Source organism: Channa argus, chromosome 1 (genome assembly GCF_033026475.1).
Source record: "Channa argus isolate prfri chromosome 1, Channa argus male v1.0, whole genome shotgun sequence".
Lineage (NCBI taxonomy): Eukaryota > Metazoa > Chordata > Actinopteri > Anabantiformes > Channidae > Channa > Channa argus.
Window position 1 is genome coordinate 17,951,983 of NC_090197.1, and position 27,997 is coordinate 17,979,979.

Consider the following 27,997-nt stretch of genomic DNA (forward strand, 5'->3'; position numbering starts at 1 on the left):
AAATTCTAATTTGCATTTAATAATAATGCAAATGTGTAAAAACTAGAGCATTGCATTTAATTGTGTAATAATGTACATGGCTCACAGCTTAATCCCCATCAAGCTTTAGGTAGTTGCAACTAGCAACTTTAGGAAGTATGTTGTCATAATATAATACTTTCTTAAGTGATAATTAAACGATAGGTTCACATTTTTTCAGTATGTCTAAAAATAGAATACTTTTGGAATCTGCCATGATAATTCATGTTATCAATTTGATCACACCAATAACTCAAATCTGTCTGTCTCAAAACATTCTATTGTTTTTATCCATTTTAAATAATTGTCTAGGTTAGAAACTTTTGTTTAGAAACCAACAAAAGATAGTTGTCATTAGGAGTTCAGTATACTGTAAGTTTACCAAAGAGTACCTAGACAATGTGGACTGATGAAACTATGGTTGAATTGGTTAGAAAGAACATGGTATAAAAAGCACATTATCCCAAAGGTGAATAGAGCTGCTCCCACAAGACATCCTAAAAATATGGCTGAGCAAAAGCAATTCTGTATGGAAGAATAAGCCAAAGTTCCTCCTGAACACTGTGCAGCTCTGATTCGTAGCTGAGGTTTCTGCTGCCAATAGAGGTTTGACAGGTTTTAAAATGTAAAGGTTCGCTTAATTTTTCACTCAGCACTGAGACTGTTTAATGTGTTTAATGAACATATGAACGATTATAAATGTTTGCGTTGTTGGCTTTAGAACGTTGGATTTGTCAATGCAATATTCATGACAAATTGATGCAGAAGAGCAGGCAACTCCAAAGGGATTACATACATTTACTTGGCACTGTATTTCCAAGTGCCACTTCTTCTCTTTTTTATCTATTTCTGCTCCACAAACATGTTCACATTTGCTCCCATGTCTTCATCTATTTTTTTTCATATACATTTCTTTTTCTCTGTCTCTGCCTCTAAATGGCTGCTCATCTCATTTTCCTAAATTACTTTGCCCATCTCTGTGTCCATTTAATATGTTACAGTATTCAAACTTATTTGTTTCTACTGTAGTAGTTCAATTTTATTTACCTGTTATAGACATTATTTTGAAAAATTTTATTGGAAAGTGAAAATTTATTGTGATATTCTTGACGTTTTTGGTTTAATGTTACATTGAATTATAAAAATTTAAAACGATGTCAATCCATCCATATTGGTTGCTTTTCCTCGTCTCTCCTCGGAGTGCATGTGTCATTACTAGAGCTGGGATGCTGTCAGGGCTGGACGGGGTTGGTCTCTCACACTGTATCATCAGCAAAGAGAGCCTGCGCAGCCATGCATCTGATTATCTGACTGCCTTCTCTTTTCGCTCTCTATCTTCTCTTTTCTCCTACTCTGCTCTAACAGCTTCAGATCAAACACACAGTGACTGAGGCTGAGATCCAGAAGCTTAAAAACAAGGTAAGAGATTAAAGCTGTTAGGACATGGGCTGGTTGTGGATGTTTTGTCAGAGTTTACAGAGGACTATGTTAGAAAAACAATCCAGTTATGATTTCTGGTCACAAAGGTTTCTAAAATTAAGATTTTTTTTCCCCAAAAGAATCAAACTTTCTGCTATAGTATGCAGTAGTTGCCTTGCTAATTGTGACAAGACAAAAAGTCTACAAATACATGTAATACTAGGGACTGCACTATTAGAGACTCCTTTGTATTAATTAATTCACAGTTTGTTTTTGTTTTTGTTTCAACCAGTTGAATATTGTTTCAGATGTTTACATATAAAAGTTCTAATGTTTTGTTGTGAGGGTAAATTCAAAATTAATTCTATCCTGTTAAAATCCCATGTAAGTTGTTGTAAGCAATACTTGTCCCCAATAAGTTGGCATCAGTGGAGAGGGAGAAGCAGCGCTGGGAGAAGGAAAAGAGCCAGCTGAAGGCCAGCATCGAGGAAAACAAGGAGAGGATGCTGAAACTGGAAAGCTATTGGATCGAGGCACAGACCCTCTGCCACACTGTCAACGAGCACCTGAAAGAGGCCCAGGCCCAATACCAGGCGCTAGAAAAGAAGTACAACAAAGCCAAGAAACTCATCAAAGACTTTCAGCAGAAGTGAGTGAAGCCCAAGTTAAACTGTCCATGCTACACCGTGATCAGATAATAAGAGATGAATATATTCACATAACCTTTAAGACAGAGAATGGCATCACAAATTTTTCCTGTCAAGAAATCACAGTGAGGTTAGGACTTGGACAATAATATTGTGACCTTTGATTAGGCACATTCTTGTTCCTGATACAGTTTTTGTATCGACTGTAAATGTTTATTTAGGTAATTTATCTGTTAAGGTTCCACACATCAAATAATTTTAATGTTTGCATATATTTACATAATTTCAATGGTACATTGAGCTAAATGTGAAGGTCTGGATGATAATAGTAGATAATAGTGGCTAAAAAAGTTTACAGTAACCAACTTGAAATTGGTGGAGTCAGTATGTTGTTTTTTTAGCCTTGATCATGATTTGTGAGTTGGTATTTCATGTTGTTACAGTTTCTCCTGATTCTGTCAGTGAGTGGCAAAGGTTGATAAAGCTATACATGCTGGAACAAATATTCTGTTAAGTTCTGTTTCTTTTTTTAAAATTATTTTAAATTTTCCAGTTCAGGCCAGAACAGTCTGTTTCTAAAACTGAACGTAACATAATTCTGTCAGAAATGGCTGCTTACTAAAATTATTCTTAACCAACTCTGTCTGATTGACTTTCTAAGACTAAGTCGACACCTTGGAAAGAAAGAAACATCATTCACATTTATATTGTAACTCCTACATTTAAATGAGACCATTGCTTCAATCTTGCCATTAAATGTACAGGTTAATTACTAATGAATATATTATTCCTTTTACAGATGCTCTCACATGCTCTGTGAAAAGAAATGAACATATAGTACCTTGTAATTTTATCTGTGAGGAAGGCAGTCTGATAACATATCAATGTTAGAGAAGTCTTATGCAGCACAGCTCTTCTGCTTTTTCCGAGCATTGATCTCTTTGGTCAGTCCCATCACAACCTCTTCTGGTCAGCTCCAGTCTGACTGCCTGTAATTGGCTCTGGCCCTGCAGGCCAAATGGAAGAAAACTTGTGAAACAAATGATACTTGCTGATCTTTAGTAGAGAACTGAGCTGTAAGGGAGTCACGGCAAGTTCCAATACGAAAGTAAGCATAGGAAATGACTGCATTTAGTCTTTTTAGGGATGCATGGTTTTGGGTGGAGATATATTAAATGTAGGTGGCTATACAAAGCCCGGGTGGTAGAGTGGGATGGCAGGTGTCTACTACAGTTTCCCCATGGAATCACTAAAGTGTTTCAGAAGCACTCCCACCCACTCCCTTTACTGCTCTTTTCCCTCCAGAGAGGTAGAGTTCATCCAGAAGGAGGATGCAGAGAGGAGGAGGCTGGAGGAAGCTGAAAAAGCTCACCTGGCTGAGATCCAGGGACTTCAAGTCAGGGTAAAGTAAATCCATCTGTCTTATTCCGTAACTTTATACCTCTCTGCTGCTTAGTGATTTATTATGTGTCTGCAAAATTCAGCATATTGCCTTCCACACCACACAGAAACACCTGATCCAAATAAACACTGAAATTCAGCAATCAAAATGATCAAAAAGATTTGTAGCAGTACTTCGTCATGCTGTTTTTCCCCTAGAAGGTTTTCTGTTCTTTTTGTGCCACATATAAAAAGGTTTTCTACTCCCTGGACAGTGACAGTGGATGGACTTGGTGTCCAGGGGCCTCAGGTTGGTTGTGTTGTCAAACTCTGTTTTGATTTCCTGCTTTTCTAGTCTTAAAACATGACAGTTGTATTGTTTTCCACCCAAGTGTCATGCTATGCCCCTCTCCTGAATAGGCAGGCAGTCCAAATGTCCCTTACTATTATTCTGCACACTGAGCACTCATTCTCTTAGTGTACTGCATTGTAAAGAGTGACTGGTGAAGTGTGGCACGGTCAAGAGTGGTGAAAAAGCTGGGCACCAAGACACAATAGTTATGCTAACTAAACTGACACATGCAGTGTATAGTAAATGTAGTGTACACACTGTGCACTTGGTCATCCACTACGAGAGACTTTAGTATTTTTGAAATGGAATCAAAAGAGGAAGTATGTGCTCGTCATTATGTAGGCCATTTATTTCAGTGTTTTAGAGCAGCGATTTTGACAGGTAAATGCCTGTGGTGACTAACATTGACTGGTTCCTATCCCCCTACAGATTGCAGCATTGGAGTCTGAGCTAATGCAGCTGATGAAGCAGAATGGCATCCAGGTCAACAACAACAACAGCAACAGTGCTGAGAGGCTCAGCACTCAGCAACACAGTCCCAACAGGGCTGCAGCACCAGCCAGAGGTCTGTTTGTGAGAGGAAAAGTCCACATAAGGCCCATTGTGATATTTCTGATATAGTGGATATAGTTCCTCACTTTGGGAAGTTCACTAATTCATTGCCTTCCCAGGAGTTAGATGAGAAAATTAGTGCCATTCTTATGTCTGTCTCTTTAATAAGAACCGAATGGAAGGTGTTTGGCTCAGCTGAGCCCCCATCCAGCTGAATCAAAGTCTGTAGCACCTCTAAAGCCAATCAGCCAATCAACATGTGTATCTTGTTTGTTTATTTTCTGCAACAACAAAAGTATATAAGCAAGTTGAGTTTTATACAGGAGGTTATTTGTGTGGTTAATTCTTGGCTAAACTTCCTGGTCGCCTGGTTTACACATTTTATGAGGATCAATCAAATAAAATATAAGCTGTTAATAAGTGAGCTTTAGAGGTGCTACTGTAGTAGGTGGACTTTTTTTAGTTGAGTCAGACTGGCGGTTTCCCCATTTCCAGTCTTTGTGCTAAGCCAGCTAACTGTCTCATGGCACAGGCTATTGAGACAGACGATATTGATTTTGTTATCGATCTTTTAGTAACCATATTTTCCAATACAGAATGTTGAGCTCATGCATTCAATACAGTGACACCTCAAATAGGAGACTAAGCAGGGTCATTATTAAGGGTAAAACAACAGTGTCATAGCCATAGTTTTTAGTACCTGCCTTTAATTTAGTATCTGTGCTTTGTGAATACCAATGAAAAGACTGAACTGTCTGATTCTCTGCTGTAAACATAACCAGATTTGCATATACTATACATTCATATACACATAAAGTATAAACATAGTGGAAGTCCTAATCTCCTCTCGTCTTAAACCTTCACACACAATTTCACCTCTGACCCTAAATTCACTTTGGACCTTCACAAACAAAAACAGGCAAGTAATCTCTTTTGAGGACATCTGTTTGTCTTTGTTCTCCTCGAGTCTTTTCAAGCTCCGCTGGCTTTATCTCAGTGTTTGCATCTGTGAGAACAGAGTGTGCACAGAGAAGTGCCATGTCTGATTCTGCAAAGTGCAGATGGGATAACTGATTGGATCTGCACTGATCTGAGGGATGCAGCCAATTATGTAACATTAAAATGTGGGGGATTGATCGAGTCAGCTAGAACAGGATATAAAGGAGGGAGAATATGCGGGAGGAGAAGACAGGATCTGCTGAAACGATCTCTTTACAAATTTAAGTGACTCAGTCTGTTTCATCTCAGGGAATCAGCAGAAAAATAATACTTGCCTATGTAATTAATAATGGTAGTTGTGGGAGAAGACTTAAAATTTGAACTGAGGTAATGTTTTTTTATTAGGCTTATTTAATGAGTGTGTCAACACTGGAACCAGGTAAAATAAAGTGCTACAAAAAAAAAGGGAAATAACTAAAAACATGCACGTACAGTCACTCCCAGAGGTCTTTGCTGTGTGCGCATTTTACAGCGTGGTAAATTTCTTTTTAAATTGAATGAATTGCCATTTGTTTCCCATCAGTCTACACAAAATAATCCCTAATGACAAATTGAAAACATATTTTTAGACACTTAATGCATTTTATTAAATGTCTACTCTCTTACAAAAGTATTCAAACCCCATTAATTCCGTACTTTTAGTAGAAGCGTCTTTGTTGGAAATTACAGATTCGAGTATATTTAAATTTTTCCATTTTAAATGGGTCAAGGGGAAATCTTCTCTAAAAGAAACCTCACAAAGAACAACAGAATAGGGATTCTTCTTCCAGGGAACATGTCCAGGCTTCTCACACCTATATTTGAGTAGTTTATCTTATTCTTTCTGTCAGATCTTTTAAAGTTCTCAATCAGATTAGAAGGTAGGGACTGTAAACACCCATCTTCATGTCCCTAGACAGATGTTCTCTCAGCTTTAAATTTGGGGGCTCTTGCTAGGCCTCTTAAGGACAGACTTGTCCTAAAGCCACGCCAGCCTTGGCGGTGCTGAACAGATAACCACTGCTCCAATCCCACATTCTGGAGGAGACCTCTCTTATTTGGCTGTAGTCATCCCTCAACTCTGACCAATTTCACTGTCACTACACCCCCACCACCCCTAAACTAGAGCAATGCTGCCACCAACACCATACCCCACTGGTGCAGTTTTAGCCTTTTGTTTGTTTTTTTTACATTTTAAAAATACTATATTTTCAGAGTTGTTTTTTTCCTCTCTCTGTGTGGTTGACAGGGGAGTCTGGCTACAGGGGAGTCACTCAACACAGCATCAACTCCACAGAGCATGAGGTTTGATGTGATTCAACAAAGCTTACTGTAAAATTACTTCTTTGAAACCACACACTTCTTATTTACCAACATCTTTTGAAATGCCAACCAGATGTTATCTGTGCAGATGTAAAGTTTTAATCAAGAACTCATTATTCTCATTAGACTTCTTACATTTAATATGCCTTTAATTTCATCACTGGATCTCTAATTAGTGTAGCTGTCTGTCTATAATATAGGTTGTGTGTCTTTAACCCCTGTCCATTCCACTTTATTCTTTTAATGGATTAATTGCTGTGTGTTGCTCCAAGCAATTAATTGAGTCTGTGATGCTGCCATAACTTATTGTCTCTCTCAGTGTGATAATAACAGCCACAGTCCTTTGATCAAAGGCTCTCATCAGGCTAATGCTGTCACTTAACTAAAGCTAAAGCCAGAATAAACTCAGATTAGATAAACAACTTGTGGACTGGCTCGGAATTTGCAGGAACACAGAAATCTGCCAGTGTAGAGATTCTTGGGGGGGTGAGGAATTAGAAATCATGAAAGTATGTCAAGTGACTTCTATTAGATTGGTCACTTTTTTCTCTCTCACTTCTGAGCCACTCCTTTCAACTATTTTATTTTTTCATTCATTAAACCATGCTATTTTTCTGTTAAATATCCCTATTCACTTTCCTAATCGTCTGGTGTTATTTTACTTTAATGTCTATTATGTTTCCTTTTTTTTTTTGTCCACATCAATTGTCTTCAGATACACAAGGAGCACGGCAGTCCAACCCACAGTCGCTCTGGTTCAGTTCGTAGCATGTCCTCTTCTGATGAAGGAGCAGTGGTCCTCAAGGCACCATGTAGTGAACAAAGTTCCCTTAGACAAACCCTGTACCCACTGTCCACCACAGGAGCCCTTGAGGATGGTAGTGTTTTTGCTTATTATAATAAGGAATGAAGTGGTCATGAAGTACTTCTAACTATACCTACCCATACATTTCCAGTAACTAAAGTAACTAACTATGAGGTATCTCTGTATGTGATGTTCTTGGTCGCAGGTTCTCAGTCTCCTGTAATGTCGAGCCCCTCTCACAGTCTGGAGGAGCACATCCAGTCTCTGGATGCTGGGTAAGACAAGAAATAATGGAATGACTTCTGAGCGCATCAATCCATCGTATATTGTGGAGAGAACTGTAGTGGGAAGAACTTCCTAGATGATCAACAGGCCCAGGGTTTTGGGATTTCCAAATTATTTTAAGTATTTTCTTTATATGTATTGTGAAAAACTGCCTGACAAAAGATTACAGCCATATAATCAAACCAGATGCTTTAAATTTACAAAAACCTTGAACAGTGAACAACGTCTCCTCAACTACTGTATGATTTCTTACTCCTTTCATTCAGGTCCCTCAGGAAAATCAGTGTGAAGGAGAAAGATGCCAGAGCGTCACCTGGAAACAGGTAAATATTCATTGCTGTTACGGTGCTGTTTTCTTTTATAAATAAAACAATAATATAATAAAATGTAGGACAGTAAAGGGCAGTAAAATTTGTTGCGCCCAGTCCAAAACCATCGCAACTAACCTGTGTTTTATTCCGCCATCCATTCGTTCTTCTTTTTCTTTTCTTTTTTCTCAGCTCCACAGAGCCATCAGCAGATGACAGTCCAGAGAAACTCAAGTCCAAGGTACATGTTGTTTGGCAACTGGTACACTAAGCAAAAAAGAATTTACGTGACAGATACAGATAGTGAGGACATTAAAGGACCATGTGCTCTGTCCTCTGTAATGCAATTACCGGTCTAATTACAGCAAGCCTTTTGCCAGACCTTTATACTCACTGTATACTTAGTGTATGTTTAATGACAAGTTTTCTTATGGAGTACCCTGTAGCTTTGTCTTCTTGTGTCATTTCTGTTGAACAGACCACCCTTACATGGCCAAACTTCTTCTCCTATTCATATTACTTGGTATGGTATTCTTTTATGCTTGGTTCAGTTACACCTCAATCCATTCAAATGGTAAGAGGTAAATGTGTTTAGTAGCATAAGGGCTGACACAATGATAGAAACGCATTATTGCATTATTAACTATATGAAAATCAATAAGTAGACATAATTTTAAACATCAATTTAATCCTAATGCTGGAAGCAGAAATAACTACTCTTTTGTGATTGTTTAGAAGGGCTAGCTTGTCTTAGAAGGGTAAAAAAGTCTCTTACCTTAGCTGTAACTGTATCTTCAGTGACCCTGCAGAAAGTGTCCAATTTATTAATTTTATGACCTGTTTTAAACTTATTACATTCTAAATTTGGTGGAAAATATCTCTACCAAAACAAATCCCCCATATGAAATATCATAGGGATACTGTAAGATTAAAGCTGTTAACATGGGCATTTGTTGCAGCGTGGGAACTTGCATGGAACCTGCTTCTAATCCTGTGTATAATATCAGATGTGGTTACTGCAGGATTAACAAGAAGATTATTTTTGATCCTGCACCAATCTAGTTCCCTCGACTAGGACATGTTCTTATCTTAAGACGAGTGCCCATCAGAAGATACATCAATGCAGAATTTATGTGCATTAACAGTTATGTGGAGCTTTTAAGTAGGGATTCAGTCCTGAAAGCTGAAAGTCTGAACCTGTAAGATTAGTCGTGCATTTATCTCAGACTACGACCTACTTAGAACCAAGAGCTCCTTTGAGAAATAATATATATTGAAGTGTAATAAAAAATAGATTTATACGTTAGTTGAATATCTTATATGAATAAATATATCTTTGACGCAATTGGCAAGACATGAAATTGGTATGTTAATCACTTCTTTGGTTTTAGAGAACCAGCAGAAAAGGAGGTCTGTTTTTTAAAAGACAGCATTTTGACCTTTGTGTGATGAAGCCATATTTTTCTGCAGAGCAAGAACACCCACTTTTCTCCTCCTGATAATCTGTATTTCTTGGCAGCGTCTTGTCTCTCACTGTTGAGCACAGATGAGGCACGTTAATGTAATTCCCTCAGTGTTCGCATTCTCTTACACTCACAAGGACATGCGGTGTGAGAGATTTTTGGAGTTGGACAGCACCCAGCTACATCATTTCTAACCATTAATCACATTCATAGCTTATGCTGTAATGGGACTTCTTGCAAAATGGGATCTGAACAGGCCTGCCTTCTTGCAGTCTATCTAACTGTTTAAAAATATTAGTTTTATGTATTTTTTATTGACTTTCAAATACAAGATGGAAGCACATCATTCATTCTGTTATATGGGTACGTGGTTAAAGGGAAATGTCCTTATTGGTTAGAGTCATTCTCTTTGTTTAAGAAATAGATTTAACTAATTGTCCTTGAATATATTTACAATATCACTGTAATAATGCAACAAGATGTAACTTCAACTAATCAAATACATCCAGCCTGAAAACCAGTCGGCTGAGGCCACAAGTCTTAAAACTGTGCTGATGTTTCTAAGGGACCCACTTCGAATGATGATCTGAGTGCCAGCAGCAGCAGCTCAGTGGAGATCAGCGGCCTGCTGAGTGAGACAAAGACGATGGGACACTCACACAACCTGGTGCTTTCCTCAGATGAGGTACATTTCACTTTTTTTTGTTAAACAAAAGTTTATTAATTTTCAGGTTATAGTTTATAAGATGAAATCTTAAAGTAAACATTAAGGATAAGTATTTCAACAGCTTTTTTAAATGTAGGTATCTGTCATCAATGCAAACAACTGACACAAAAATACATTTTTGTCCCAAAGTGACTCTTTGTATTATCATTGTTAATTTATTTGTGTCAGTGCTCCCATTTATCATCTTAATATCTTTGACAAAAAACATTATTCTTATGGTGAGTGACTTCTCTAATATTCTTCTTTTCCAGAAAAATAAGTCAAAATCAATGCACCAGTTTAAGCTCGTTGTAATCAAATGATTGTTTTAGGCTGCTGTAACTGAAGCCATTTTGTTTCTGCTCTGTCAAAAACTCTTCTGTTGTTTTCTGTGCTGCCACATTCAGAGCCTGGATATGATAGACGATGAGGTGAGAGTGAAGCTGCAAGCCTATGGAAGATGTTTTCCCGCATGTTTCTCTTTGTGTCCTTTTAGTGTTTCTGTTTTATTCCCACACAAATCATAGCGAAGCAAGATTTTTTTGTATGTATATTTTGTGTATTCCTCCCAAATTTTGCATACTGAACATATTTTATCTGTTAGTGTCTAGATTTAATTTTTCATTTCATCTCCTCTAAACTCATTCATGTTGTATACAAATAACGTATATTGATGAAACTTGTGAATCTGACCCACATCTTTTTTTTTTGCTTCTTGTTGTATTTTTTCAGATCCTAGAAGAAGGGCGGCTTCCGAAACAGTATAAAGGGCAGAGCTTTAGTATTACAGAGTGGACCTCCCAGCAAGTGGCCCGCTGGCTTATGGACCTCAACTTAGAACAACATATCCTAGAATTCACTGCCAAAAATATAGATGGAGAACAGCTACTACGGCTGGATAGCGCTGAGCTTAAGGTGGAAGAAAACTTGATATTTATACTTTATAATGCTAAATATTATTTTAACAAGTAGTATAGCAATGCAATTGATTTAAAAACTGGGGGTATTTTGAGCTGCTGTCAAGTTTTATATTTTGTTCATCAGGGCAAATAAGTAATGTGAATATATCCAGTGTTCCAGAAAGTATTCACAGAGCTTAACTTTTTCCACATTTCCTTATGTTACAGCCTTATTCCAAAATGGATCAAAAAAATTATTTTTCTCAATGTTTTACAAACAATACCCCATAATGACAACATGAAAAAACTAAAAATAAAATCACGTGTACATAAGTATTCACCGCCTTTGCTTAATACTTTGTTGAAGCACCTTTAGCACCAATTACAGCCTCAAGTCTTTTTGAGTATGATGCTACAAAGCTTGGCACGCTGATTTTTGGCCAGTTCCTCCCATTCTTCTTTGCAGTACCTCAGTCGGTGCTCAGTCATTTTCAGATCTCTCCAGAGATGTTCAGTCGGGTTCAAGTCTGGGCTCTGGCTGAGCCACTCTATGACATTCACAGAGTTGTCCTGTAGCCACTCCTTTGTTATCTTGGCTGTGTGCTTACCGTCATTGTCCTGTTGAAAGGTGAGCCGTCGCCCCAGTCTGAGATCCAGAGCGCACTGGAACAGGAATTCATCAAGGATGTCTCTGTACATTGCTCCATTCATCTTACCTTCGATCCTGACTAGTCTCCCAGTTTCTGCCACTGAAAAACATCCCCACAGCATGATGCTGCCACCACCCTGTTTTCTGTAGGGATGGTATTGGACAGGTGGTGAGTGGTGCCTAGTTTCCTCTAGACATGACACTTGGCATTCAGGCCAAAGACTTCAATCTTTGTTTCATCAGACCAGAGAATTTTGTTTCTCATGGCCTGAGGGTCCTTCAGGTGGGCTGTGATGTGCCTTTTACTGAGGAGGGGTTTGTGTCTGGCCACGTTACCATACAGGCTCATTGATTGGTGGATTGCTTCAGAGATGGTTGTTCTTGGTTGGACAGTTCTCCTCTCTCCACTGAGAAATGCTGGAGCTCTTTCTTGGGTTCATGGTCCCCTCCATGACTAAGGTCCTTGTCTCTTAATTGCTCAGTTTGGCCCGGCCGGCCCGCTCTAGGAAGAGTCCTGGTGGTTCCAAACTTGTTTATTTATTTATTTTTATAAATTTGCAAAGATTTCAAGTAAACTTCTTTCACATTGTCATTATGGGGTACTGTTTGTATAATTTTGATGAAAATAATGAATTTAATCAATTTTGGAATAAGGCTGTAACAAACAAATAACAAAATGTGGAAAAAGTTAAGTGCTGTGGATACTTAATGGATGCACCGTGTGTGTATTTATATAATATCCTATAAAATGTTATGTTTATGCAAAAAAAAGTCTTATTCTGCAGATCTGTAATTCTTACATGACATTTTGGTACAAAAATGTATAAATCTGATACTTATGAAGTTCTTTTGTTTTAGGCCCTTGGAGTCACTTGTTCGCAGGACCGTGCCTTGATCAAGAAGAAGATCAAAGACCTTAAAGTTCTGATGGAGAAGGCCAAGCGGAACCGTGAGAAGGTGGAGAAGCAGCGTGAGAAGCTACGGAAGAGAGAGATGGAGCAGCAGCAGAAAGAGGCGTGGAAAGAAAGTGCAGCAGAGTGAATTGTTAAATCACCTCCCTCTTTACTGTAGCACTACACCAAGTAGCATCTCAAGGAACAGAAATTAGTAGGCCCCACAGTTGAAGCTCGAGGGACCTACTCACAAGTTCAGTAGTTCACAGAGGTGAAGCTCCACCCCAGACTGTCAAGTGACTAAGAGTAAATTAAACCAAAATGAGCAACTGGATAATAGGATGTTTACCTTTTTATTTGCCTCATTTTACTCCATTCCTGTGGTTTTAATTCTTTACAAATTTACTCCTTTGTATTTATTTTGTTGTTTATAGCTTGTAAATTGGGTTTATTTATTCATTTCTACGATAAGTCTGTGAAAGGCTCATCTCATCCTCATACGTTAGCATCCTCAGAGCCATCTATAGTACCACCACAGCACCTTTAGAGACACAGAACGTGTACATATGCAATGACAAAAATATGTCTCATGTGCCATTTTGATAGAATTATGTATATCCTGTTCAAATACCTAATAATAGGTCAGTGAAATCTCTACTGCTATAAAGTCAGGTCTATGTGGTGGAATATAGGACCCAGTTCTCATCTCCCACCACTAGGTGTCCCCATGCTGCTTAGTTTCACTACTGAAGATGGCAACAGTGGAACGGTCTAAAAGGAACTGAACCAGAGAGAGAAACCAGCTCTCTGCATTTGCAAGAACACTGGAAGTGCAGACACTGTAAATTGAAACTCTGCATTGGCTTGTACAGAGCTCCTCACATGTATCAAACTAAAGAATTTCTCAAAATATGACTTACAAGGACATACTGTGCTAAGTGGACTGGTTGTTATGGAGACTTCAGGTAAAATGTACTCATAAAATTTCTAACTTAACAACCCATACCATAAAAACAAAAATGATGCTGAAATGAAACTTCCTGCTTATTTCCATTATGATGCTTTGGCTCCGCTTGTAACCTGCTTTTGACCTCATTTTATATTTCCCCAACCACAAAGTAAAACCCCACCGCTGCCTATAGAATTTTTAGAGTAGGAGAATTATTCTGAACTTTACCCGCTTTTGTGTGAGTGTTGAAACACAAACAGTAGACTAAACTGAGTCAACCATTTCTGATGTTGTCATATATGTAGATGAAGTATTTCTGTGATCAGTGACATGCAAGGGGGCAGAAATTCTCTTAAAGATTATATGATACTGCTGAAGTTACACTGGAAAGTGCACCCCATAGCGGCAATGTAGTTAAAATGTTCTTATTAAACAGGTTCTTAAAGACCGAATAGGTTTTGATTTAGATACATCTTTATGTACGTGCTTTATGCAGTTATTATTTTAGGAATACCAAGCTCAATGAGACACATGTTCCCTGTGTTACTTCTTTATCATTCCCAACAATTGTTCCATAGGTTTACGATATATATAGAGACATAAGAGTCAGCGTGATAGAAATGAAGGCAGCTTTAGTTTTGACTCCCTTCTGCCTTAAGGGCCCTGCCTGGTGTGCTGTTAACACATTAAGAAGAAGATGATGAGTTGGGGTTATAAATACCTCCATGTAATGCCACAGTAACACAGGTATCACTGATGTTATTGATTGTTTATTTATTTTTAACAACCCAACTGATTATTGTTTATGAAAACTAATGTTAAATATGAGTATTATTAACACCAAGTAAATCATCCAGAATTGTATGATTAGCTGTTTTTGCAAAACATAAATAAAACTGATTGACATTATGGTTGTTATCAAATTAAGGAGAAAGGATTTAAAGCTGGTTAAAATAAAAGTGATCATGCTTGTGGTTTTCCTCTAAAGCAACTATAGTGCTACTCCAGTGCTACTCCAATAAACTGTTCATTGTGTATTCTTTTGAAATATTTTGTAACACTTGAACCTTTCTGTGAATACCCCCATCCTGTAAAGTCAGTCGCCAGACTGCAGTCTTGATTCTTTTGTATGTATAGTAAAGCCATTGAGAGCAATATGCTGTAAGAATCCTAAAGAAGCCTTGTTTTCTGTTGTGTCTGTGTGTGCACAGTTTGTTGGAGGACTAAGTAGGCGAAAAGGTCACATCTGATCATTTCTGTTTGCTTGACTAAACATTTTGTACCTGGAATGATGAAGCCCATGGTGCTCCTTGCATACAAAAAAAACCCCGAACACATTCTAAGTCAAGTCTTGGAAGGCTTTTTCTTTCATGTATGTAGAAAGCAAAACATATTCATCACAAACTGCCAGCCATGCTTTCACTCTTTTTATAAGCTCTGCTTATTCTCCTCCTTTTTTGTCATTACTTTCACTTTTTTCACTTTCTAAAGTTAAAATGGCAGCTACCTGTCACACTGAATAAAATGTGCAGTCACTGTCCATAGTTTGTTTTTGTTTTTCTACTTTTGTGTGACTTCCTCTACAGAGTCAAATGCTAGACAGAGACTGGCCCTATGTCCCGTAAAGATCAGCGGCTTTCGGCTTTTCCCTTCCAGGGTTGCCACAGCGGAAGGTGCGCCGCATGGTGATTTGACATGAGTTTTTAGGCCACAACCCTCCCATTTTTGTCTGGGCTGGTGACTGGCACCAGGGTCACCCTTAATGGCTGGGCGAGGCCACTCCCGGTGGGGTAGGAGTTGAACCCGCCCTTCTGTATCCCAATCCAATGCTCTACCACTGAGCCACCCACTCCCTATTAATATTGACCCTATGTCCCATGCAGCTGTATATTATTTTTGATTCTTCATCCAGAATTGGTAAATTGAGTACTACATATGGATTTAGTTCAGTCATTTTAAGAGAAGAGAACAAATCTTTTTGTTTTCTTTTGTGAAAACCCCTGTACCACTGCCATGTTCACATGATGTTGTTATTAATACCATGCAACCATCCACTTCACTGGCTGGCCTTGAGTCAAACACCAGCAGCTGCAGCTCTCCTCCCCCTCTCCTTTCTATTTATATTCAACCTAATTTCTCTCTTGAACTGTTTACTCCCTCTGACGACTCTCTCCTATCACTTGTTGTTCCTCTTCTTCTACCTAATTTCTGTCTTTCTTCCTCATATGTACACCTCCCATGGCTTATGGAAGTCTTCTGGAGGTGTGCGTATGCTTAATTCTTTTATACTTACCATTTATGCATTTATTTCCAGTCTCCTTCATGCTTTGTGGGGAACATTAGCGTTTGGGCCAAGTGGTTTGGTAGCGCATGACCAGAGAATGGAGGAACTGAGTCCCAGGCAACATGCACTCAAGCAGCTGAAGAATCGTTTTTTGAAAGCACTGCAAGACAACAATGCCGAGGAGGTCCTGCAAATTTTGCACACTGGCAAACTAGACATTGATACTGTGCTGGAGGTGGAGGACCCTAGCATGGTCCTGGCCTCATATAAACAAGGTAAGAGAGGAAGTTAGATAACCTTCAATAATTATGTGGCCCAGTTCCTGTGTTTGTTATATTATACAAACTATTTAAGCACAAGTAGTCAAGAAAAAACAAATTAGTAGCCCCCCCCCACAGTTCATTAGAAAAAGCACTGCTTAAACATCAATGCAGTAAAATGTCAACACTTGTCGTGGGAGTGATTCTGTAGTTTTCCTCTAGGTGGTGCTAAACTTACATAGATGCTGAGGCCACATTTAAAAGAAAAACACAGTCGACATAATAACATACATCTTCAGGATACTGTAGAACATTTATAATGAGTAATTTATTATTTATTTTTCAAAGTAAATAATATCAAATAATATTAGCACCATTGTCCACCATGGCTCATTTTAGTCTGATTTGCCTCAGGTTATTGGCTACCAGGCTACAAACTGGAGAATTCCTGGGCTATGGGTATTCACGTGTGTGTAATGTACAACGCTGTGGAAACTGCATTGGTGCTCCTTCAAAAAGGTGCAGCCATCAACCGGATGCCAAATGGAAAGACGCCACTGCATGTGGCCTGCGAGGTCTCCAACAGTGAATGTGTGGCCTTGCTTTTGGCTCACGGGGCTAAGATCAACAGCCTGTCACTGAGTGGACACTCACCTTTGCACTACTGCACCACGCAGGAGTCTGTGGACTGTGCCAAGCAGCTCATCCTCAAAGGTCAGAAGGCAAAGATGTATACATTGATATATGGATAAAATGTACAAATATAGAAGCTGTAAAAGCCACGGAAACGTGTTTTTCTTACTTACTGTAGGTGCAAAAGTCAGCATGCCCAGCAACAACAATGAAGAGGAGACACCCTTACACACAGCAGCCAGATTTGGTGTTCCAGATTTGGTGGCTCTCTATTTGGTCCACGGTGCTTCTGTGGATGCCGTTAACTCTTTCCAGGAGACACCTCTGATGGCTGCAGTCTTCTGGGCTTTTGACACCAAAGAGCAAATCTACAGCGAACCTCACCATTTTGTCTGCCGCATTCTGCTGGACCACCAGGCAGGTGAGAGATTGTAGGACTGTCATGGCTGTGTATGTCATGACGGCTCTGAGCTCTCTTTGCTACAGCATCCTTTCTGTTACAGATCCTAATCTTCAAGAAGAAGACAATAAAACAGCTCTGCACAAGGCAGCCTGGAACTGTGATCACATTTTAATGCAGATGCTACTGGAGGCTGGAGCCGATGCACGAGCCATGGACATCAATGGCTGTGCCCCTATTCAGTACCTCATCAAAGTGACTGATGTCAGGCCTATGGCCATACCTGATCTCTGCTATCAGCTGCTGCTCAACTATAATGCAGCCCGAATCTACCCACCGCAGTTCCACAAGGTACAGAGATGTAAGCTGGTGATGATTTACCTATTAACTGGGGTGTCTTCAACAAATTACACTACACAATTACACATTGGTGATAGCAGGAGGTCGTTGAATTAGTCTTCATGATGCCAGGCATTGTATTGTTTTGTCCAGGTGTTGCAGTCCTGCCATGATTACCCCAAGGTGGTGGAAATCATGGTCAACTCTTATGAACATTTAAAGCCCACAAAGAAGTGGAGAGCTGCCATCCCTGATGACTGCTACATGGTAGGAAATGACTCACTGCATGTGGATGGAATCAAATGACATATGTTCTTGATAAAAGTTGATTTTTTTTTTCAACCTTTACATTTAGGCACTGTAAATCACAGCTCAATACACTGCATAGAGAACCAACACGCGAGCCACACAGCATTTCTGTAAAAATATACAGTGTGTGAGTGGTTAAAAAAAACATGCTTTTCTGCATTTAATTTTGGTTATAATCTAAAGTAGTCATAAAAAATTTGTTTTCTCAGCGACATAAAGATCTCTACGACTCTTTGTTTGCCGTTTGCTCCAACACCCCACGCAGCCTGCTTCACCTGACCAGATGTGGCATCAGAGCCAGCCTGGGTAAGCGCTGTCACACAGGTGTAGCACAGCTGCCTCTGCCATCTTCTATGAAGAAATATTTATTGCTGGAACCTGAGGGGATACTGTACTAATGGAAATAAAAAGAATGATTCCCTGTCTTCTGATCAAAACTGGTAATGCATCAATACAATTCCAAATTTTATCTGCCTGCTGACTATGGAAAGTGAAACTGCTGCTAAGTGGAGCACAGTGTGGTGTGACCTTGATAAACCATGTATACCATTCCCAGAGTCTTTTGTCTAGAACATACATTGAGAGAATCCACCTCTTGTGTTTGACACGGCAGTGGTGCAAGCTGAAGTGGAATCCCAGTCAATTGACCAACTACAAAACATTTAAATTTGACAATTTGAATGTTGAATTTGAATCAGTAGAATGTTTAGCCACGTTTGTCTGCTGGCCCACATCGAGGCACAATCCTATTCACAACCTTGGATTATAATGTATTTACGATTTTTCCCTTTTTTTCCAGCTGATTTCCCCCCAGTGCCATACAGTTCAGCCTCATACTTGAGAGCATCCACATTAACCTGTCTAAATGATTACACTCAGTCATGCTCTTGATACTCAGAACAAACACTTGACAAATCACTCAACAAGTGCTTGTTTTTCCAAATGACTGCACATGTAGCCACACAGATGGACAAATGCTATTTCTGATCACTTTATTGTTCTGTATTTTCATACAAAAGAATAAAAATATCCTTAGATCAGTACTTCCAGTCTCCTACATCAGTTGTTTGTAACTGTAATGTACAGTTTGTGTAATCAATATGAACTACATGCAATGGGGGTTTGTACTGAATTATGTTTGAACTTACCTTTGCTCCGATACATTCATTTTACAGCTTTAGCTACATTTTGCAGATGTGGATTCCTAATACAAAGTCTAATAAGCTAATAAATTATAACGTGTTGTGTTGACCACCTATCCGTACAAACATTTGTTAAAACCTGTTTAAAACCTTACAAGCTGTGTCAGGGGAAGTTTCTAGGTCACTTTGACATTTATTTTTTAACTACTACTATACATTTTAATTTCCATAATTTTACCTTTTATAGTTGTCAAAATCTGGACAAGATATTGTACATTCATATTTTCAACAGCGGTCAATTCACCAGTATTTTAAATACCAGTGCTTGTACTTGTACTTATGACTGAAGTAAAATTTAAAACATGTACCTATTTACTTCAAGTTGAGTAGTTCTTTACCTTTGTTTTTAGGCAGATACTTGCACAGGATTCGGTTTGGGTACTTGTCCATACTCTGACCACATGGCAGTCTGTAGATAATACATGTAGTTAACAGATTTTTTACATGTAGTTTACATGATTTTAGTTGGATTGGACTTGCTGCAGGAGAATCCCACCTTTCAAATCCCACCTTTAAAGATAATAATCTCCATGCTGTACTTGAAAGCAAACATATCCTGTGGCTGCTCAGTCTTGAAATGACCTCAGTCTAATAAGTAAACATACAATGTCAACAGTAATATTGACTTTGCAACCGTCTATACTCTGCAGGTTTCCTATGTAACATGACTTCATCCACAGTATGTTACCAAGTAACAGCATGTGCACATTTGTACAAGAAAAGACATTGTCCGTTTCAAGGCAGGTGGCCTTAAAGTAATGCTGTCCCATCCAGCAGGTGCAAAATATTGCAGTACTACCCACAAACTCAGAGAACAAAGTCCTGCAAACGAACAGGGTGTGAGCCGTAGCTACAATATTTCATCTTACTTTTTGTGAGAGCAGGTAATTAATGGTTTAGCCTTGAACAAAGTCAAGAGATCAAACTTAAACCCCTGTTCAAAGCAAATTGTCTGGATGACTTAGACTCGTAAAATAAACCATTGAGACACATGAAGACGCTATATTAATGGGAAGGGGGGGAAAAGTTTCCACATTTAATCAAAATCAGCTGTTGTGGTGAGTCTAACACTGCAGCAAACTTGGCTTTTTATGGTTTTGGCTTTCAGAATGAGCTAACATAATGCTGAGTTTGTAGTGATGTCGTGCCTATGAATTCCCAATAAACTGGAAAATAGCATTGAGAGAGTCAAACAGAGAAAGTAACAATGCAAGAATAGAATGTGACATGTGGCCGCACTAATGAAGAGATAAATAAAGCAAGGACAGCCAGTTCTCAGCCCCTTTTGGAAGCTGGCCACCAGCAGCCAATGGGCTGTGTCTGCAAAAGTGACAAACACAGAAAAGTTTCCTAAAACAAGCTGTGGAGAGAAAGGGGAGATTAAGAGGACAACTTCCAGAAATTCTACAGAAACCAGTTTCTTTTCTCACTAGAAAATGTAATGTTCTACTATAAGCCTTTTCTTTGCTTTAATGAAACCTGAGCTATTTCATATTAGATAAATTAACTCTAGTCAGTGCTTGCTGTTAGCTGGTATTTTGTGACAAAGAGAATCCTTCAACATGCAATAGGCTGAAAAAGGCAAAGAATTGATGAACAGTAATGACAAGTGAAAGGAATTTTATTTTCTACATTCACAAGTCCTTGTAGTGGTGGACCATAACTTCCATACACTGACACCTGGCCTTTGAGAGTACTGTTTGCACAGCATAAAAAGCAAGTAAAACATGTATGAGTACACAGATCACCAACTTCAAATTAGATAATGAAGCATTTGAAATTGTAAAACACAAATTCCAAAGCAAAACTTAAAACAAGACAGCAGCTGAACAGTGTACAGTGTATGAAATTATTACTGGTAATTAATTGGGGCGTAGAGTTTGTGAAACAGTTACAGATAGGGTCATATCTAGTGAATCAATAAAGCTTGTGGAGTGTTGTCTATGTTGTTTTGTGTGTCCCTTATCAAACACTGATAACACAAAACTGCACTGCATCTGACATTTCACACAGGCCTCTAAAACCTCTAAAATCCATTAAACATAAAACACATGCATCATTACAATCCACCAAGTGTAAACACACATAACATATACTATATTCAAACATACAAGTACCTTTTAAATGTTTATTGTTTCTTCAATTTCTAAATTTTCACAATAATTTGACTTTAAAAAGGATCAAATTTAGTTTAAACTGCTACTGTAATAATAAAAAAAAAAGACTAAAAATGGTACAACTGAGTTAACACTGCAGCAAGATTACTTCAGGCCTTATAATTTTACACCATACAAAAGTGATTCTGAAACTTATTCCTACAGCATTTATGAAATGTCCCACTGGTATGAATGACAACATGTCGACAGGAGGAATGGACTTTGCTCCCTTTATGTTCATGCAGGATTCAGTGAACATGTTCCCTATCAGTTCACTAGAGTGACTTGAGGTGGTTGTGGTTTTCCAAGGCACTGGACTATACCCAGAAGCTTAATTAATTAAAAACTGTTGGCCAGTCTACATGAAATTATACACTTTGGAAAAAAATATACTTCTCATTTAAACAAACAGCTACTTTTCCTTTTTTTACATGGTAACCATGTTACTATAAAAACAAGTTACAGTAACTTAACTTGTTCCATGAGCATTAGCAGCATGTAATTGTCAGATAATGAAATAAAAATTGGGAAGATATCTGCAGAGTTAAATCGGAGGCTGGCAGTAATAGTTCAGCTCAGTTACTGTAATCCACTGCATTTTTCTGATTCTTGAAACAAACAACGAGCACATTTCTTGTAGGTTCCTCTCTTGCGCGAGAGGAAAATCCAGATGCCATTTACACAACTCTAGATGCAGCAACATGCTGCAAGCATTTAGTGCCTCTTTCAGTACAAGCATATGCAGTTCTTCCAACATGAAGCCTCCTCGTCTTAATTCTATTCAACTTCCGTTTAAAGTGACCTTGTCCTTCACTGTACTATCACTGAGTCCTCTCCTGCTTGCCCAGTTTCTTTGGATCCCTGCTGGGCATACACCAGTCATCGGCCTCTGTGCTGGATTGGTAATGCCGTAAGGCCGACTTGTTGAAAACAGGAAGTCTCTCCACTGACTCAGAGGACAAAGCCTGGGGATCCAGTCCAGAAAGGCAATTATTAATCTGTATACTATTTTCACAGACACGTAGACTTGAAAAATAATCATATTCAGGTTGTTAATTGTTCGGTTCTATCTGTCTCTAATTAAAACTCTTTACACTGTTTTCTAACATGAAACATGGGGTGAGTTACAATTTACACAACACAAATCCGATGCACATTGCCTGAATTACATTATTAATCTGCATCTGCCACTACTCAGTCAAACCAAAGTGTGCAGTTGACGGTAATTTGTATGTAAACTTGTATTCATCTGCATGACTTTAGACAGTTGCTTTTGACATTACGTGTGGAAGAAGTGCCCCTCTCACCTTCAAGTATATGACAGCTGAGGTGCCATAACCCTCCATAGAGTACAGCTGCAGGTCCCCCTGGAAATACTTGGCATAGAGACGAGAGATCGGCAGCCCATAACCAAAACCCGCCTGTAGGAAGAAGAGAAGCAAAAATAACAGTGTTATGCATCTATACATACACAAGTATAAAAAAAAACTATAAAACAACTACAAAGAAAATACCAGATACTGCAGAAAGTTTGCTGGCACAGGCAAACTGTTGTGGTTAATCCAGTGAATTGTTGCTGCTCACTGCATTCCGCTTTGTATCAAGCTAATCAACAAGCATGTGCAATTGTGTGTCAAGTTTATTTTACTTTTAATTCGAGTGACATTTTTGTAAACCACATCTCATGTCTAACACCTAAAAGTAGTCTTGAACAGATGCAAAATGAAATAGCCAACCTAATGTGCTGATGAATGCAGAGCTGGCAGCAGGCCCAAGTTTTACAGAGTTAATGTGAATAGGCCATAAAGCAATCATATATATTTATGACTTATATATCATGAGATGTAAAGAGAGATAAGATGTGAAAGTCTCACCAGAGGGGCATTACGAGAGTTGTCCACATGAACTGGACTCGGAGCAGTGGAGTACATGTAGCTGAAGAGACGTTCAATCTTCCTCAGAGGGACTCCACCTCCTCTGTCAGACATCTAAAATGAAAAGAAAGGTATACTGATTTACAAGGGTCTTCTTACTCTTCTTCCAACAAGGCCTGCAAAGTCATCATTAATAATTTTTCATCCGAAAAGACTCTGAACAGTGTGATATTTTCAGTATCAAATCATCAGGGTTAGTTTAGTTTATATATATATATAATAGCACAGGTTAGCATCTATAGATTAAAAGTGCTAGTATTTCAGTATAAAAAAAAGCCTTCGCTCTGTGTCTCATTTACCTTGATAGTGAGGTCCTCAGAGGCCAGGGAAACTCGCACTTTGATCGGGGGCAACGTTGGAATCATCTCATGGGTCTCTACTGTAGCTCTCATTGCGTTCTGACAGAGAACATACAATGTGCATTAAACAATGAGGGAACAGACACATGGTGGAAAACAGTCCAAGTGTGGTTTTCAGGTTTGTGTGGTACTGCACCTTGAAGAGCTCAAACAGCATGTGGTAGAGATGGGATGGCACATAAACAATGTGGAGGGGCTGGCCAGGGTTTTTGGCTGTGGGAAAAAAAAAAACACTTACATGTGGAAATGTATTAACAAATGTATAATCGATTGTAGCATATCGACCGGTGTGCTACAACAGAAATAATTGATATGAAAATAGATTAAATAAATATTAGTTTCCTCTATCCTTTATTCATCTGCAAGATGCTTTTTTAAAACCATGACTATAAACACAAAAAAATAAAAAGCAGTCTATTTCATTGACACTGTCAATTTGTCTGAAGTACTGTAGTACTGCAGCATAACCTATATACAGTACTTTAGTTCAAATAGAGGAGTATTTAATGCTGATGCATGGCAGAACTAGGTGATAAAAAGAGATACAGGAGGTGATGGTTTGGAATAAGACAGCTTAAAAAAAAGATGTGTGTGTGTCTCCATTGTAACATTTACATGTGTGTATACTAATGAAAATGTATTTGCAGATACAAACTTCATGGTTGTTTTGTAAGATTTACCATTGACTTCTGTGATCTCCATATCAGGAGAGGTTAGGTAATACTGCTCACACAGCATCTTTGAAGCCTCATAGGCATCTAAAAAAAATGAACAAAAACATGTAAGTTTCACTATCTGCCCACAATCAATGACAGCTTATGGCATAAAAAATCTTTTAGGTAAGCAGTTTACACATCCCTTATTAGAGCCACACATAGACATGGTGACACGTTTATTAACCACTACAGAAATATGTGATAGTGAAAGAAAAAATGATCATGAATCTCTGGCATTGAAACACAAACATGGATATATAGCACACCCTCTTTGTTTGTGTGTGTGTGTGAGTATGTATCTGTAGACGGCAGAACTGAAGCCGAGGAAGACCATTTGTTACCTTTTACTACCTCCACAACATCACAGCTGGGGTCAATGCTGCCAATATGTTTGGGGTGGGCTGGATTCACGCTGCCATCGAAAATTAATGCTGCAGGACAGGATAACAAATACTATATAAAACATAAAAGTGACACTTTTGTTCTGTTGGCTATAATGACCCCTGCTGTAAAGCTATCAGCAGGCTGGATGTTGGCTGTATGCCTTGAATAATGTTAAATCAGGGCTAAGTAGTTTTTTTTATGCATTAAGTGTTGTGACAGGGCCACTGCATATTAAATGTATTTCACTGACCTAAGCTGTGAGTGTTAGCAACTGTGTTCATTAACTCACAGTCGATCACCAAGTGCTATACTGACTGTGCTGGTTCATGAGCATGCGTGTGGAGATGCGGCTCATGTAGAAGCGGTCCAGGAAGTACTGAACATTCTGATTGGTTACGGGGTCCACACCGAAGGCCTCCTTGTACTCCACCACACCCTGAGCCATGGTGGGCACGACGTTGTTGTGTCGGTTACGAATGTTTACCAGAATCTTTGTAAAGCTGAAGGGGGGGAAAAAAAAAGGAAAGTGGACATGAAAGATGTGACCACCACAGCTGTTTCCATAATGCACACAGGAGTAATGAAAAGTGAGTAGTTGAAAATGTTGTTTATTATTACAGACCGGCTGGATTATTATTGGTAGTTCCTGAATCATTAACACATTCGGCTGATAAGAGAGAAGCCAAACCTGATGGTGTATTTAAACAAAAAAGTGCTGCACGGAAAGTGTTCCTTACTTTGTCAGGACATTCTTATCATCTGGATCTTTTTCCAAAAACTCTACGAGCTCCATCAAACTCTGTGAATACCTGACAGACAAAAACATTTTTGATGAAAATACCAAACGATATTTAGCTCTTGTTCATGTACTTTATGTCAAAATGACAAAAAGCACCAACATTATGAAAAAAAGGTTAAGTAAACCTCCTGTGATCACAATTCATCTGGTTTTATACTAGACTTTTGTAAAAAAATATGGAACATTTCCACATGACAGTCCTCTCTTTATTTAGTAGGTAGTTTGTTTAAATGCTATTTATCTAGGTCAGCAGATGAAAAAGCCTCCAGTGCTGAGCTCACTCTCTCCCTCTTTATTTAACTGTAGAAAAAGTAGGTCAAAGGTGAACAGCAGTGTGGTTACAGTTTCTAACTGACTGACCTTCAACGCTTAATTTTATATCAAGTCTGTCGATACAAACACATGTAAATTGTGAAATTGGACTTATATTTGGAAAGGCTTGCCAGGAACCATCAAGCTGTTTCCCCTCTCCCCTCAACGGCAAATTATAGGACAGATCTATCGGTGCCACAGTGCAGGAGATACACTTAAAATCAGACTCTACTGTGGCTTTTAGTCATGGTGGCAGCGAGCTTAAACATAACCTTGAACATAATCAATATGTTAGGGTGAGGTCTGTGGTTGAACTTTGTTTTAACAGTATCCTGGGGGGAAAAATAGTAAACTTCACTGAAACAGGTCTGCTGTTTTTGCATCAGAAAAGCTGTTGATCTGTTAAGTCGTGCAAATAACAACATTTTACTCTCCAACTAGCCTGCATCTTTAGCATTTACTCATTGCTATCTATAGCAACACCTTGAGGTAAAAGAAAGTTATCTATTCTACTAACATTGGGGACTCAAGAATGGGTGTAATAAACAATTGTCCTAAATACACACACAGCCATACTTGGATGCACCGTCAATGTTTATATGTATGTAGTGGTGCTTGAAATTGGTGTATGTAAACACAGGTTCAGACAAGCTGGCGTAGCTTTTCCTTTCTGAGAGTTGTAACCAAAAACAAAAAAGAGGAGGCACTGGTTTAATGCTGGCATGCAAATCTGTGCAACATATTCACAGAGTAACATAACACTGTCAAAGCTTAGCCTTTAAAAATAATAAATCGACACGAAGCATGTGTATCATCTGCCTTATCTAGTTCAAACAAAGACCATAAAAAGTTGTTCCCAGGTCAGTGGCATCTATCCAGTGAGTTCACAGAGGACAGTTAGGTGGCGGAGGTGGAAATTTGATGCATATTTACAAACAACCTGAGACACAAATCAAGAGCAATGCTTTCATCCAATCAGATAAACTAAGCATGTGGCAACCTGAGATGGAGTTCATTAACAATAAGGGGCATATGCCTATAGAACAAATCTATTGTATATTTCAAGGCAAATGTTTTTGCATCTAACACTGTTGCAAAGACGTGCAGGAAAAATAAGATTGATTTACTCCCAGAGTTTGGTAACAGTAATTGTGTTAGAGAAGCTTCCTTTGAAAAATACATAGTGCAGTTCAGTTTAGAGGTCCTACCAGCTGGTGAGGAGCTTTAAAGATGGGGTGCTAAGGAGCTTGTCAGGGAGGAAATCAATTTCCTTCATGATGTTGGCCAGTCTGACCGGAAGCTCTTGACGCAGGAACACAAAGGAGGTCTTCTCACATGCATTAGCTGAGCCTGCACTCACATGAAGGGCAAAGTCAGTACAAAAACTTACTGAGCAAGCAGATTTGACCCTGTCAGAAAGAAAACAACAGTGGAACCTTTGCTGAGCATTAACGTTTTATAGAAATCAGCCACGTTTTTTGTACAAAAAAAAAATCTTTCTTTATATTAATCCGTGTAAATAAAATATAAATATTAGCATTGGCATCAAATATCTAAACCCTGTCTAGCCTTAAGTTTTGTGTTCTCGTTGCAGGATAAAATCAAAGCAAAAGTTTATGTTAGATGGTATGTACAATGAGAACCATTAATAAAAGATTTTGGAAACATCTCCACAAACGACTTTCTCTGTGCATGTTTGCGGCACTTGCCGCTGCTGTCTGGCAGTGATCTGCGTACTGCAAAGTCAGCTGTCAGCACACGCATAGACAGTAACAAGAGCTGTTGTGCAACCTCCATGTAAGTGTGGGACAAACATTAAGTAACATGCATTGTCCAGTAAAACCAACACTAGGCGCAGCGCTTACCAAAGTCGAGGAACTGCTTCATAGACAAGGGAGAAGGGGAAAACTTGGAAAACCTCTCCACTTGCTTCGGGATCCCGGCTACGGAGCCATTTTTAAGCAGAAACTGAGCGAACCTCATTTTCCCTTTTCTTCACAGACCCCGAACCGTCCTTGAATCAGAGACAAGCTGTCCTTTGTTTTTTCTGCACCACGCTCCACTTTACCGACTTTACTTTTGATCAGGGCTAAAGCTCGGAGTCCCACAAGAACCAATTTAAAACAGTTAACATGTTAAAGGAGGCTGCTTCCGAGATCTCCATCCTTGTTTTTGTCGATGTTTTCTTGCACGTTAAACCGCTGCTCGCCCTTCACATGCAATTTTCGAAGTAGACTGACTCCGAAGTTGGCTTCCGTTTCGTCGCTTCCGATTCGACAATTAG

General features: G+C 38.8%; 3 protein-coding genes across 13 annotated transcripts in view; 2 read left to right on the plus strand and 1 right to left on the minus strand.

Moving 5' to 3' along the window:
• ppp1r9a (protein phosphatase 1, regulatory subunit 9A) overlaps positions 1–15,140 on the plus strand; it is a 48,659-nt gene extending 33,519 nt beyond the window's left edge. For 4 of the 7 annotated variants that reach the window (XM_067503634.1, XM_067503625.1, XM_067503644.1 and 1 more), the window contains exons 8-20: positions 1,384–1,437; positions 1,857–2,086; positions 3,390–3,486; positions 4,246–4,381; positions 6,596–6,651; positions 7,385–7,547; positions 7,680–7,749; positions 8,026–8,082; positions 8,260–8,308; positions 10,096–10,215; positions 10,644–10,667; positions 10,969–11,151; positions 12,643–15,140. In XM_067503634.1, the coding sequence (XP_067359735.1) occupies positions 1,384–1,437; positions 1,857–2,086; positions 3,390–3,486; positions 4,246–4,381; positions 6,596–6,651; positions 7,385–7,547; positions 7,680–7,749; positions 8,026–8,082; positions 8,260–8,308; positions 10,096–10,215; positions 10,644–10,667; positions 10,969–11,151; positions 12,643–12,825 (1,422 nt within the window). In that variant the 3' untranslated portion in view covers positions 12,826–15,140. Of the gene's footprint in view, positions 1–1,383; positions 1,438–1,856; positions 2,087–3,389; positions 3,487–4,245; positions 4,382–6,595; positions 6,652–7,384; positions 7,548–7,679; positions 7,876–8,025; positions 8,083–8,259; positions 8,309–10,092; positions 10,216–10,643; positions 10,668–10,968; positions 11,152–12,642 lie in introns of those variants that run through there. The other 3 variants (XM_067503654.1, XM_067503663.1, XR_010914381.1) reach the window with 3 other exon arrangements.
• Positions 15,141–15,756: 616 nt separating this feature from the next.
• Positions 15,757–20,086, plus strand: asb4 (ankyrin repeat and SOCS box containing 4). 4 transcript variants are annotated; one of them, XR_010914393.1, is made up of 7 exons: positions 15,757–16,185; positions 16,585–16,884; positions 16,982–17,224; positions 17,307–17,564; positions 17,696–17,809; positions 17,898–17,978; positions 18,061–18,193. XR_010914393.1 is itself a non-coding variant. In XM_067503884.1 (7 exons), exons 1-7 carry the CDS (start codon positions 15,852–15,854, stop codon positions 18,740–18,742), a joined length of 1,428 nt encoding a protein of 475 aa, XP_067359985.1. In that variant the 5' UTR covers positions 15,759–15,851; the 3' UTR covers positions 18,743–20,086. The 4 variants fall into 4 exon arrangements, 1 of the variants encoding a protein (XP_067359985.1); XR_010914390.1 differs by having other exon boundaries at positions 15,759–16,185; positions 17,307–17,554; positions 18,061–18,186; XM_067503884.1 differs by lacking the exon at positions 17,898–17,978 and adding an exon at positions 18,651–20,086 and having other exon boundaries at positions 15,759–16,185; positions 17,307–17,554; positions 18,061–18,157.
• Positions 20,087–20,656: 570 nt separating this feature from the next.
• Positions 20,657–27,943, minus strand: pdk4 (pyruvate dehydrogenase kinase, isozyme 4). Of its 2 annotated transcripts, XM_067503907.1 has the most exons (11): positions 27,579–27,937; positions 26,922–27,063; positions 25,340–25,411; positions 24,918–25,102; positions 24,560–24,649; positions 24,183–24,260; positions 23,639–23,715; positions 23,443–23,541; positions 23,084–23,197; positions 22,517–22,630; positions 20,657–22,174 (listed from the first exon to the last, which is right to left on the minus strand). In XM_067503907.1, the coding sequence occupies exons 1-11, from the start codon at positions 27,694–27,696 to the stop codon at positions 22,031–22,033; spliced, it is 1,233 nt and encodes a 410-aa protein (XP_067360008.1). In that variant the 5' UTR covers positions 27,697–27,937; the 3' UTR covers positions 20,657–22,030. The 2 variants fall into 2 exon arrangements, 1 of the variants encoding a protein (XP_067360008.1); XR_010914396.1 differs by lacking the exons at positions 20,657–22,174; positions 22,517–22,630; positions 23,084–23,197; positions 23,443–23,541; positions 23,639–23,715 and having other exon boundaries at positions 24,229–24,260; positions 24,892–25,102; positions 27,579–27,943.
• Between the last annotated feature and the right edge of the window lie 54 nt (positions 27,944–27,997).